Source organism: Akebia trifoliata, chromosome 6 (genome assembly GCF_017979445.1).
Source record: "Akebia trifoliata isolate Shusen 1 chromosome 6, ASM1797944v1, whole genome shotgun sequence".
Lineage (NCBI taxonomy): Eukaryota > Viridiplantae > Streptophyta > Magnoliopsida > Ranunculales > Lardizabalaceae > Akebia > Akebia trifoliata.
This window is the reverse complement of record NC_141380.1, coordinates 10346736-10361049: the sequence shown is the minus strand read 5'-3', so window position 1 is coordinate 10361049 and position 14314 is coordinate 10346736. Positions and strand designations below refer to the sequence as shown.

Sequence of the window (14314 nt, the reverse complement as noted above, 5' to 3'; positions counted from 1 at the left end):
AATGAAGATACCTTTCGAAAAATCTTAGAAATTTCTTCTGATTTTTTTTTTTTTTTTGGATTTATTAGAGTACTCGCCAAATCCAAACTTGATTATTATGGTGTGGGGGTGCTTCTTTAATAAGGTGGTAATATCTAGGAACCACTTGGAAGGGTTGTTAAAATTTAAATGCTCTCCTTTCCAATGGTGTTATATCTTTGAGCTACCTCATTAATTAAATCATTAATATGCTGGTTCTAACTACCCTTTTTTTAAATGCATCTATTAATTGTATTTGAAGCATGATAGTCAAGTACAGATTTGAAAAACTATTTGGTGAAAGTTTAGTTCGATTAATTCGGATAAATTCGTGAAAATTTCTTAAAACCCATTTTCTTCAACCTCCTTAAAAATCTTATATTGCACTTGAGATCGAATGTTAAAAAAAAGAAAATAAAATAAAATTTTGATGATGAAAGATAAAATTGTTATTATACTAAAAAAGAGTCGTGCTCGACTGACCTCAAGTTGGAATCTCATATCGTACTTTTTGACGTGAAAGTGTTTCATAATCATGTTAAGTTAAGAAGTGCGATACGAGGTTCCAATTAGAGGTCACTTCAGCATTATTTATTAAATAATTAATTAATAAATTATCGATTAATTTTTTTTAATTTGTGAATTTAATGTAGTGTACCCGTAGAGGGAGAAATTTTAAATTGGACAGGCGCACGTTAATGGAAGGACACTGTCCGTACTATTTTAGTAAAATATCTAACATTGAGAATATTTTCACTTACTGATGCGCATATTAGCAGAATACGGACAAAACTAACGTCACATCTCCTACACTACACATTAGAGAAGTAAGGCTAGCCAAGGCGGACCCTTCGAGAAATAAACAAATATGACACATAACGAAGAAAAAAAAGTTGTGTCAAGTAGCACAAATTGGGCCTACCTATCATGTACGTACCACTGGCCCATCAATTTTTTTTTAATGAAAAATCATCGATAAAGTTAAATTATTAAAAAATTACTTAAAGATCCCGCACAGAGGGATTTCTTTTTAAATAATCCTTAACTTTTTCGACTTAACTGAATCATGATTTTTTAACTCGTCTGAGACCGAGACGTATCACCCAAATTAACTCGATATCGAAGTTGAATAAAACCAACTCACAAAGTCATGTTTTGATCGAGATTTATGACTCACTTTCATTTTTTTTTTATTTGACACACTAGACGTCTCAAACGTTTCGGAAAACTTATCCAAGACGACTCGGTATTGGGCCTGGACGAGACGAGACGAAATATTGAGTTCAAAAATCATGAACTGATTAGGACATTTAGTCAACGTTTTTTTATTTTTAAATGATACTTGTTGACCATTTTCATCATTTTGGTGTGTGAAATACTCAACTTACCATTTTTTTTTATCTTCTACTCATAATTAGATTTTCCAACGACAAGTGCAATCATTTTCGATAATCTTTGATCAAGAATGACGGATGGAAAACAACATGCTCTTGATTTTGAACATCTAAATGTTTTTTTTTTTTTTGATGATTTATAAATATAAAAAATTTGACGAACGAAGTTGAGATTCAAATTTTTTTATGATTACATCGTAGTTTTTTTATTTGCAATCATAATTGATGCATTTTTTTAGTATTTTAAGGAAATTAACTGAGTATTGAAAGTGGAAAAATGGAAAAAAAAAAAAAAAAAAATGAAAAATCCAATTTGCAATACAACGTCAAGTTCACCACTTTTTATTTAATTTCCGTCGAACTGGACATTAAGTGGTGAGTTCAACACTTTTCAACTTAGTGTCGAGTTCACCACTTTTTGTTTTATTAAATAAAAAGTGGTGAACTCAACACTAAGTGATAAGTTCACTAAGTTAAAAAGTGATTAACTCAACACAAAATGATTAATTCACCAATTTTTAACTTAGTATCAAGTTCACAACTTTTTATTTAATTACCATTGAACTCAATACTAAGTTAAAAATTGGTGAACTCACCACTGTCGAGTTAGACAGTAATGAAAAAAAAAAGTGGTGAACTTAACGTTGTAATGCAAATTGAATTTTTCATTTTTCTAATTTCAATACTTAGTTAATCTTCTCAAAATATATTAAAAAACTGCATTAATTATGATTGCAAATCAAAAGTTACAATGTAATCATAAATAAAAAAAATTCAAATCTCAATTTCGTTCTTCAAAAATCATTGAAAAAATAAATACATCTAGATTTTCAAAATCAATAGAATATCAACCTCCATTCGTTATTCATAATCAAAGATCATCGGAAATGATTGCAATCATCGTTGAAAAATCTAACTATATGAAGAAGATGAAAAAGAGTAATTTAAATATTTCACACCTCGAAATGGTGAAAATGGCCATCAGGAACATCTAGAAAGAAAAAGATTACTAAATGTCTTGTTCAGCGAAGTCGGAAAACTTAGAGACGATTTAGGAAGAAATCCCTCCACCAAGTCCCTTTAAGTAATTTTTCCTAAATTATTTCAGCAATAGTGGCATTATATGACTTTTGAGACATTGAATTAATACTTCCCTGTGTTTCAACAATTTATTTAAGACAGAGTCAGTGTCGGTTTTGGGGGATGACGTAGATTGGGTGGTGGTGTGGATCCATCAATAATGTTTTTTTTATATATTAGGGCGTAGTACGCACCACACGTATTATTATTATTTTATTTTATTATAATTATGTTTAGAGTAAATTAGGGTGGAGTACTATGCACCATGCGTCTTTCATTTTATATTGCGAGAAGATTACGATTTTCTATTATCACACCATTGTTTCTTGTGACACACCAATTATAAAATTAAATAAAAGTATTTGGATTGGAGTTCATCATAATTTTTTTTTTCCCCGGAAAATGCTTAACTGACTTTGTTGAACGTTATGCTGATGTGATAATGTATAGAAAACTGTTGATTTTCTCATTGTATCTCGAGAAAAAATTATGATTCGTTGTGCAATGTCAAAGAATTTCAGCTTTGATGTAGTCGTCATCTAAAAAATAATTTCGACGTCATTAGAAAGATCGGCCAATACTCATCGGAAGATTCATTTTATATTTAGTTACGTGTAGATTTGATCAATATTGGCTTAGGCCTCAACGACGAACATATGGGTGACGGTATTAGATATGTTACCCTTGTCCTTGATCTTAGCCAACAATTCTACGATTTTGTTGGTGAGGCTATCTTTGAAAAACACATCAAAGTCTTTGTTGTCGATGATGAGGTTCTCTTCAAAGTCTTTGGGTCATCCCGTTACGTATTATTATTGAAAGAACAATGCTGAAGTGACCTCAAGATTGCACCTCATATGTCACTTTCCTGGAGTGGAAGTGTGTAGGAGCCATAAATCCGTTTTCACTCGTATCTCGATAAAAAGCATTTATGGTTCCTACACACTTTCGCGTCAGGAAAGTGAGATACGAGGTACGATCTTGAGGTTACTACATCACCGCTCTTATTGAAAGGATCAAAGTAGAGTAAGCGAAGATTAAAGTCTAATTGATGTTGACTTCAAAAGTGCATAGTCTCCTAATGCTTATTTGACTTTCGATTTTTAATTGGAGGTGACTTGTGGAATTTGTTAGACAAATAAAGCAAGTCAAAATTTTCACTATTAGTATTATTGTGACGGAGTCACTAGTGGACCTATAATATATAGTGTATATTTGAGATACATGGAAGAATAATCATTCTCCTATAGTCACCATACTCACTAAATAGACTCATTAATCTCATCTTCAAGATCGATCGTGATTGATGGATTTGATATTCTCTAAACAAAGTAAAAAATCGTAGATCTAACCCTGAGGGGTTGGCTCAATAAGTGATTAATGCCCGTAGGTTGTGAGTTCAATACTCAATATGAGCATTAATTCCTTAGGGGCCACTCATGAGTGCGCAACCTCACTTACTTGGTGCATGTGATATGCAGGTATTGCATGTTCCCCAAAACTAGTCCTTGGACAAGACCATGGTTTATGGACTGGCCAAAGCCCAAGTACGAGTCTGATCCACTGTCTACATGGACACCCAATTATCAAAATAAAAAAAAAAAATCTAGATCAAAAAAATAAATAAATTAGTTACTTCTATTTTCAATGCTCTTTTCTAGATTTTCGAAGAAGTTCAATAGATAAAAAGTCTGGTGTATATCTATCTAAAGTTGGTGTGTTATAACACATAATTTCACTGATTTGTGTTTTATAGTGAAAAGTTGGTGTGGCAATTGAAGTTCTCTAAACAATATTAAAAGAGAGATCTGATAATTGTGCTAATGTGCGCTGCTTCTTGTCTTGCATTAAGTGAGTAAATTTTTCTTGGAAACGGAAGAGTTTGTCCCAACCCTCAACTAACAAACAAGTGGATAAGATCCTCTCGAGATACGGACTTGTCTCTAGATCATACATGTTCTTTATTTCTATTATTGACAAACTAGTCGTCTGCTTCAGAAGCCAACCAATTGGCGCAGGACCTATTAACGGCGTTAGCATTGTAACGGTAGTAGTGTTATTCCCAAACATCTCATTCCATCCTAATTCCATGCTCCCGATCCATTTATTTTGAAGATGAGCCAAATAAATTCCCCATGTTCTATTAATCACATTAATTATTATAATTATTTTTCTTTTGTATATAATAATAAGAAAAGTCCAAATACTTCCTAATTACATATTTGATATGATTAATGTGGAATGATTTTTTTCATTTTTCAATAAATCCTTGAGATTTTTAATAATATATTTTGGAAATCTCATGAATTCTGGTATTATTGTCAATGTGCTATCTATCGAAGAGGCCATTTCAATACTTAAATTAACAATTAAATTTAAAAGAGTTTCTTTCAAACTCATTTTCCAAAGAGTTTCTTTCAAACTCATTTTCCAAAGAGTTTACTTTTCCTTTGCTATGATTTAGTAATTTTCTTTTGATAAACCCCTCCTGATAATAATTTTATAATCGTACGAATTCATTCTTTTTTTTTTTTTTTGAGATCTCATAGGGTATTCCCACATCCTTTGGGATGCGAGTAGTCCTTATAATTGCACATTGCAACCCATAAAAGTTTTCCAATATGTAACAAAGAAGTCAAGAGATCAGCTAATTTCGAATCACAATGAAAGAGAGCAGACCCTATTGATTAGTTTTATCATTAAGCATCCAATCTCTAAATTTTTAATTACTGATTATATTATTAAATAATTAAGATAATTATTTCCTTCAAAGAGATTCAAAACCTCAAGAAGTTAATCTTATTCTACTATGGAATCTGTGGAGGATATTTTTAGTTGGGTATCAAGGGATGACACATGACATTTAGGGATTCAAATTAGACACGGAGATCCGAACCAGCTTATCTGAGGGTAAGTTCGATGGCTCGATTACAAACCAACCATGGGTTCGAGTCTCGATTAGTCAAGGAAATATTGGGTCAAGGACGCATGGTAAAGTCATTTAACCAGCCCAAATCCCTAAAAAGTATGAATTAAATCAAAAGTGATTAAAATCTTGGTGAGAAAAAATCTCAAGGAAGAAGAAATATATAAGGACGAAATATTGACTAGATACGTCCCAAATTCTTCTTTTAAATTGGATAAAGGTAAAATCGATAATATGATCTAAAGGGATCTTAGGATTTCATCATGCACTAAAATGTATGAGTTTTTCCCCCTCTAAATTTTACACTATTTTTGTATTACAATTCTGAGTTGAGCGTCGGAAAGGTATTGTTGCAGGCACACCCAGGAGAATGAGGAGAGAAGATTGTAAGGCATCGTCATAGATCTCAAAATAAAACAAGTTTTTTACATCTCCAATTTGATGTCATCCATGGAATCAAATATGAACCACGAAAAATCACATGGTACGATCGAGATTTCAATCATGAGTTAAAGACTATCCTAAATATCGACTTTCATAGATTTAGATTCTGAGTTAGGCTTTTCATGAGATTGGATATTTTTATTTATTTATATAAGTTCACCAAGGGATGAACGATCGATGGGGGATCAGATTTTTGATTGTTAGAGGAAGGTCGACAGATCGATTTCATGAAATGGGGTTAATTGATAAGAGGAACATTTTGAAAAAGATTTTATAAATGAAGAAGAGAAAAATTGAAAAAAAGGGTTGTTGGTTTCGTAATTAGGGTGGGTATAATGAGATTATGGAGATGGTGGAGAAACATGGGTTGAAGTTTGAGGATGTTATGTGGAGACGTTGGTGATTCTTGCAAGATAAAAGCAACCCAACAAAAAGTAAAACAATGTGTGAAAAAGTAAAAAAGGTATGAGGCTAAACTTTGATGCATATCTCATACATCAATCTTATGAAATATCTTTTTCATATATTTAAAAAGTGTAAAAGGTACGTTTAAAAGGTTAAACTTTAATGCATATCTCACACATCAATCTTGATGTAGAAGACATTTTTTTTCATGTAAAAAAATGAGGGTCAGAACATGTACGTCAATAATTAATAATTAATGATTGAGAGGTAAATACTCAATATGGGATGTGGTAGTTGTAAGTAAGATAGATTGAATGAAGTAAACATTGGGTTAAATTGGGTGTAGAGCACCATATCTATTTGGATGTGTATGGGTGCAACAAAACGAATAAGTTTGGTGAACTTCTTCTTGAAAATATTAAAGGTATGCGTGTCCATAGACATCAGAGTGGATGCCCATCGAAATCCATTTCATGTATAAGTAAACAAAAAGGTAATAAGCGTGACTTTTGTCCGATTTGATTTATTGGGACCCCAATTCCCACCAAATCACATTGAGCCAATAAGTCGTTCAGGGGCTTAATCATGTCTAGTCAATTTCTTGGTAATTGGGTCGGCTTGACAAATAAAACTTGGGGATCAATTTTTGCTCAATTCAATGAGTCGAAGGGCTCCACTAAGTCGAGCTACTAAGTTAGTAATTTGAAATTTTGATTGAGTCAAAGGGACTTCGTCGAATTATGTGATAAATAATTAGGAGTTCGTTCGAGTCAAGTAACTCAATGGATTATTGGAAAATGTATGTGGGGGTTCAATTCAACCCCGACTCACTAAGTCATATGGTATAAGTAGGAGTCTAATTTAGATGATCAATTTGCTAATGAAAAATCGACCCCAACTCACTGACCTCGACGCAACAAATCAAGTGGGCTTGACTTAGAAAATTGACTAATCAAACGACATTGTTTTAGGCAATGACACAAATCGACAACATTGGATTGGGAACTAATTGTCTAATTATTTTATGCAATTATTATTTTTGTGTATATATTACTTAAAAGGATGCACGGTGCAAAAGAACTTAACAACATTTGACTCATATGGGGAGTTCGATCCACAATCTAAGTCGGTCGTGCGGGACCACTTAGTGCAACACTCGACCTCTACTAATTGTCTAATTATTTTATGCAATTATTATTGTTGTGTATATATTACTTAAAAGGATGCACGGTGCAAAAGAACTTAACAACATCTGACTCATATGGGGAGTTCGATACACAATCTAAGTCGGTCGTGCGGGACCACTTAGTGCAACACTCGACTTATATGGGGAGTCCGATCTACATCTTAAGTTGGTCGTGCGGGACCACTTAGCGCAACACCCGACTCATATGGGGGTCCGGTCCACATCCTAAGTCAGTTGTGCGGGGCTACTTAGCGTCACATTTGACTCATATGGGGAGTACAGTCCACATCTTAAGTCGGTCATGTGGGATCACTTAGCGCAGTACCCGACTCATATGGGGAGTCTGATACACATCCTAAGTAGGTCGTGCGGGACTACTTAATCCCACACTCAATTTATATGGAGAGTTTGGTCTACATCCTAAGTTGATCATGCGAGACCACTTAGCGTCACACCCTACTCATATGGGGAGTCTATTCCATATCCTAAGTTGATCGTACGATACCACTTAACGCAAAACTTGACTGTATGGGGTTGGTTTAATAAAAGCCTTAGCCTATCATGAGAGTTGAGTTCGATCATGTGGTGTTGGTTTAACAAAAGCTTTGGCTCTTCATTGGAGTCGAGCTCGATTGTGTGAGGTTGGTTTAACGAAAGTCTTGGCCCGTCAGGGGAGCCGAGCCCGATCGTGTGAGGTTGATTTAGCGAAAGTCTTAGCTCGTTAGGAGAACCGAACCCAACCATACGGGATTGGTACTTTTATTATTTATCTAAGTCTTGGTTAATTATAGGATCTAAGTCTGATCTAGGACTTCGGTCGATTCTTTTATTATTTATTTAAGTTTTAATCGTTTTGGAATTCAGGTCTGATATGGGACTTCAGTTGGTTATTCTATTATTTATCAAAATCTTGGATCGTTATGGAATTTAAGCCTGATCTAGGACTTCGATCGAATATTCTATTATTTATCTAAGTCTTTGATCGTTCTGGGATCCACATCGTCTTGGAATCCAAACCAATTTGGGATTTTGGTCGGTCCATCTATTATTTATCTAAGTCTTGGCTAATTATGGGAATCGAGCTCTACCGTATAAGGTTGGTTTAGCGAAAGTTTTGGCATGTAAAGGAAACCCAGTCCAAACATTGGGGTTCTTCGTTAATGAAAACTTGGTTCATGAGTTAACCAAGCCCGACCAATGAAGGTCAGGCTAATTTGTTATTGTTTTTAATATTGATTGGTTCGTAAGGGAGTCAAGTCCAATCATTAAGGGTGAGTTTAATTGATTTTTGTTCCAAGTCCAACCATAGGGGGTTATATTTATTGGCTTATGAGTTTTGATTTATGATAGCACTAAGTTCAATCGATAAGTGGAAAATGACAAAAAATGAAGGGGGAATAGATAATGTATTTGTAAAAGAAAAATACCTCGAGGTATGTAACAAAAGCAACGATTTAAATAAACCATGGTAATTATAATCATCACACTTTCGATGGTAAACACAGGCGGATGATGTATGACATGGATATCAACTAAACAAATCCCGAAGTGAGAATATATGCGGTCACTTGTCACATGGTACCGTTCATTTATTTTTAGGTACTTAGACTAAAAGCCCAAACCGTGAGGGGGTATTGCAGATGATATTTTTTGTTGGGTACCAACGGGTGACGCGTGGCACCTAGGGATTCGAATTAAACACAAATATTCGAGTCATCTTATCCGAGGATAAGTTTGGTGGCTCGATTACAAATCAACCATGAGTTCGGGTCTCGGTTGGTCAAGAAAATATTAGGTCAAAGACGCGTGACAGAGATGTTTAATCAGTCAAAATAAAAAAAATAGGGATTAGATCAAAAGTGATTAAAATATCGGTGAGGGAAAGTCTCAAAGAAGAAATAATGTATGAAGACGGAATATTGACTAGATAAATCCCAAATCTCATTCTAAATTGGATAAGGGTAAAATCGGTAATAAATCTAAAGGGATCCTAAGATTTCATCTCTATAAATAGATGGACAAAGGTACTAAAATGTATGAGTTCTCCCCTCTCTAAAATTTACACTATTTTTGTATTACGATTCTGACTTGGACGTCGGAGAAGTGTTGTTGCATGCACACCCAAGAGAACGAGGAGAGGAGATCGCGAGACATCATCACAAATCTCAAGGTAAAGCAAGTTTTTGCATCTACAGAACCCATGTCCACCCCTTGTCCAAGGTCGATAATTTTCAAAACAGAGTTATCCAATTCACAATACCACACTTTCTATTCTCGTTATATCGCTACTTTTGTTTTTTATACTCACTTTATTTAACAAAGATCTTAAGGTGATTTGTGTACTAATTTGATTACATAGGTATGTTTGGTCTTAAAATAATAAAAAATTAATTTGACTATCTTTTTAGAGAGTTTCTATTGGCACACCAACTTATACTAAGAACACTCAAGATTTGTACTAATTCTAGAGATATTTCTTGTGAATTTGTTGATAAATTACTAGCGAGGTCGTTGGTATTTTATCAACGAATTCATGGATTATAAAAATGACGAATTCACTAAAAAAATATAGACTAATGATTTTTGTACTCAACCTGACAATCGCACTAAAAAACTCACTGATGTGTCATGCGCAAAGAATCGTAGATTCTTTTATTTGAATACAAAATTGTACCCTTGAGATACACAACTGCAGATGGCAAGTGGGTAAAGTCGGTTGTGTAGCCCAAGGGATAGAATCCACGATTCTTTACCCATGCCACGTCGATGAGTTTTTGAGTCCTTGTTAGCTTGAGTTAAAAAACAGTATATGAGACTCGAATTTCGTCGCATTCAGCTCACGAAATGGATTCTATGATGACTTCATAGGAATTTGGTTGCTTTTAGCAAAAGTTGGTGTGGCAATAGAATCTCTCACTTTTTATGTTCCTAAAAGGGTGTTGACAAACTTTTGATGATCCCTACCCACAACAAAGTTTTTCCCACCAAGTAACCCCATTTTCAATTAACCTCCCGGTTCCTCTCCTCTTTGTCTCTATTTATAACCCTAGTTTTCTCATCTCCATCTTCTTCCCTCAATAAAGCCCTAATTTCTTCCCCAATTTTTAATCCATCAAACTCTACACTACGTTCCTACAGAACCCTATGACATCTCTTTAGATCTTTCGTTCTCTTCTCTCAAGATCTCTGTATCTTCGCCATGTTTTCCACCAATTCGACTCCATTTGTTCTCTCTTTCGCTCTCTTACTCTCTCTTCCTCTTCTCTTCCTTCTCGCCCCTCGAATCCTCCCTCCAAAACCTCTTCCCATCTCTCTTCCAGACGAACTCGACGATCTCTCTCTCTTTCGTCGAGCCGCTCTCGCTTCTGTCCCCTCAAAATCAACCGCTTCTGCTTCTTCTTTCTTTCATCTTGGAACCACAAATCCACCCCCCAAAATCGCTTTTTTATTCCTCACAAATTCTGATCTCTCGTTCGCCCCTTTATGGGAAAAATTCTTCCAAAACAATGAAAACCTCTTCAATATCTACATCCACGCAGACCCATCTTCGAAAATAAATCCTCCTGGTGGGGTTTTTCAAGATCGATTCATCGCTTCGAAGAAAACCCAACGCTCTTCTCCAACCCTAATTTCCGCCGCACGACGACTCCTCGCTACAGCTATCCTCGACGATCCGTTAAATTCCTTTTTTGCCCTTGTTTCCCAACACTGTATCCCTCTCCACTCTTTCCGATACGTCTACCACTCACTTTTCGCCTCTCCACCCGTTAAGTCATCCACCGGTTCTACTACCAAATCTGGGTTGACTCGTTTTGGAGAAGTTAGGTACAGAAGTTTCATTGAGATTCTGAAGTTGGATCCAAATTTGGGGGACAGGTACACTGCGAGAGGTGAAAATGTGATGTTGCCAGAAATACCCTTGGAACGATTCCGAGTTGGATCGCAATTTTTTGTCCTGACAAGGCGACACGCTTTGTTGGTGATTCGGGATCGGAAGCTGTGGAGGAAGTTTAGGTTGCCTTGTTTGAAGATCGAGTCTTGTTATCCAGAAGAACATTACTTTCCGACTTTGTTGTCAATGGAGGATCCGAATGGGTGTACTCATTTCACTCTAACTCGGGTCAATTGGACCGGTAGTACGGGTGGGCACCCGCACACGTACCACCCGTTTGAGGTTTCTCCAGAACTCATTTACAAGCTCCGAGTTTCAAATTCGAGTTACTCGTATTTGTTTGCCCGGAAATTCTCGCCGGATTGTCTGAAACCCTTGATGGAGATCAGCGACACTGTCATTTTCCGGGATTGAAGTCAGATTCCGGTAATTACCTCAACCCAATTCTTCCTTTCTGTTATTTATTACTATGTGAGTTAACTCTTTGGGTCAACTCGGGAGATACCTGGATCATTTCTTGGGTGTCCTTGAAAATCCGGGTTCTAAGACATCTGGGGTTCTGAGTTAACCCGAACATCTCAAGCGTACCTAAATTCGGATTTTGTGTTTGGAGCAAATTTGACTGGGTTTTGGTGGTTAAACGATCTTTGACCGAGTTGGACTCGTTTACGACCAAGTCATTGACTGTAACATCTAATTTGTACAGTAAAGGAGCCCTTCCATTTCGGATTCTGGGATGAAGTTGATTCGTTAAATGGCTGACTCGGAACTCTTAATTTTTTTGTACATTTGTCGAGTCCGAGTAGAGTGATACTGAATTACTGATATCTCAACCTTTATATATAAAGGATGCACAACATCCATATCAGTATTTTAGATCAAGTGTGTATGATTTCAGGGAATTTGTTTTCAATGGAAAATACATTCCTTGTAAAAACATTCATAGGAATATGATTTTATTAGAAAAATAGTTATAGGAAAATGAATTCTTTGGAAAATGTCAAAAAGGGTTGGTTTTTAAATTTTTTTTGTTATAATGGATTTGTTTTACTTGCAATTTATTTATAAGGATATTAAGTAGTCTAGTTAAATATTAATCAATGAGGGTATTTAGAGCTAAATGTAGTTAAGCTAAAACTAGAATCTTAAGAGAATTTGGAGTATTTATTTGTCATTTTCTCTTTACACAAGGTTTATGTATTTTATTTCTTCTCAATTTCAATTACAATTTGAAGACTCTATGTCCTAATTTTCTGTACTTTTTTTTTATTTATATTTATTTTTAAAAGTTTGATATGCTTGAAGAAATTGTTGTTGGTATCAACTATCAAGGGTGGAATTACTTGTTAGTTATTTTATTTTATTTTATTTTTCATTAAAAAATAATTATATATTATAGGATCCATGATGGGTAATAAGAATTTGTATCGGTTTTGACTCTGGGTATGAAATTTGAAACCTGTGTTTTGTTTAAGTTTCTCTACCGAGTATATATGTGGAATCACACCCAAACCTACCCATCAACACTCCTAGCACAACATTAAGATGGTGGGAAAATCATTTCCGGAGTGTCATGGAGGGAAATTTTTTTGGGTAGTAAAATGGTTTTCAAGGAAAATGTTTCAACATGGCATTTTCTAAACAGTTCAAATCGTTATATAATTTCATAGCCACTGATCTTGATCTAACTCGAACGATGATGTTTGATTTATTATTTTTACAGGATGGAATGAGAGTCCGAGTTAAGAAGAAAGATGCTTTGTATGTGGGAGTGAAAAAGGAGGGGAGTGTAAGAAAGAGGGAGGAGGAGGCAATATTACTTTACTTTGCTTGTGGCGTGGATATGGGAGTATCTAAATAAAAGGCCAAAGTACCAAACCAAGCCAAAGTTGAGAAAGATAGAAAGAAAAGGATATGTTGTTGACTTGTGGAAGGATGGAATCTTGGGAGTGTTGTTTGTACTTTGTATATAATTCCAATACTTCTTCAACAAGAAGAAGAAGAAGAAAGAAGAAGAAGGAAAAGAGAAGATAAAAGGTAAAAGGTGGTGGTGGTGGGGGGCGTAAGGCCGGAGCGGGGTGGGGAAAAAAGCAGTACCAAAGGTCCATTGCTTTTTCTCTTTTGTCGCTCGTCTCCCTCACCCAACCATACCTTCTTTTCTTTGTTTTTTTTTTTTTTTTTCCCACTTTTGTCCCCCCAATTTTATGCACATTCTCAATGTATAAAAGAATCTCTTCCATCTATTACTTGTTTTTTCTTCGTTTTGCTTATTTTATGTAGAGTGTCATTTTAGCCGACACTCTAGCCCTTTATGGGTTCTCCCACTCCTGGCCGGCCACCCAAAGATTTGTGAAAATTTTGTAAAAAAAAAATGGGCAAAATTTCTAGAATAAAAAAAAAAAGTTATGTTTTTGGGTATCTTGCTAATCTTGTTCTTGAGATTTGTACGTCAGAAGAAAATGAAAAATGGGAAAGAAAGGTATAATTTTAGCGTCAATTGGTACCTAATTAGAAGAATTTTATTGACTTTTGCGACTATTCTTAGCCTAATTGATGTGGTTTTAGCTTCTTATGTCACGATTCTAAAATTGCAAGAAATAGATCTTTTATTTATTTATCTATTTTAATTGAATTTCTAGGTAAAAAAATAGAAAAGAAAAACCAAGCATGAATTCTTATGAGAGTTGCAATTACAACACCAATTTTTCCCATCTTCACACCTACTGGTTGCAATTATTGGGTGAATTATATGGGAGTTGGTGTAGCAATAATAGTTCTCATTCTTATAAAACCACCCTTTTCTCCTTAAGTTGTTTTCTGGCTCATTAAAGAGAAAGTTACTACTGCCGCACCAAATCCAGAATCGCACACAGTTGGTGTGGCATTAGTAAAAATTTGGTGTGGCAATCGCAAGTGTCGTCATTAAAACCTCTCCATAATACAAGGATGGATTGAGACCCCTTGACCAA

General features: G+C 35.1%; 1 protein-coding gene across 1 annotated transcript; it reads left to right on the top strand.

The window, feature by feature from the left end:
* The first annotated feature begins 10466 nt into the window (after positions 1-10466).
* LOC147400175 (glycosyltransferase BC10-like) lies at positions 10467-13588 on the top strand. Its single transcript, XM_086445772.1, has 2 exons — positions 10467-11771; positions 13069-13588. Exon 1 carries the CDS (start codon positions 10653-10655, stop codon positions 11757-11759), a length of 1107 nt encoding a protein of 368 aa, XP_086301898.1. The 5' UTR covers positions 10467-10652; the 3' UTR covers positions 11760-11771; positions 13069-13588.
* Positions 13589-14314: the final 726 nt, after the last annotated feature.

Excerpts from the sequence above, each read along its gene's own strand:
- LOC147400175 (XM_086445772.1), top strand. The coding sequence starts at position 10,653 with ATGTTTTCCACCAATTCGACTCCATTTGTTCTCTCTTTCGCTCTCTTA.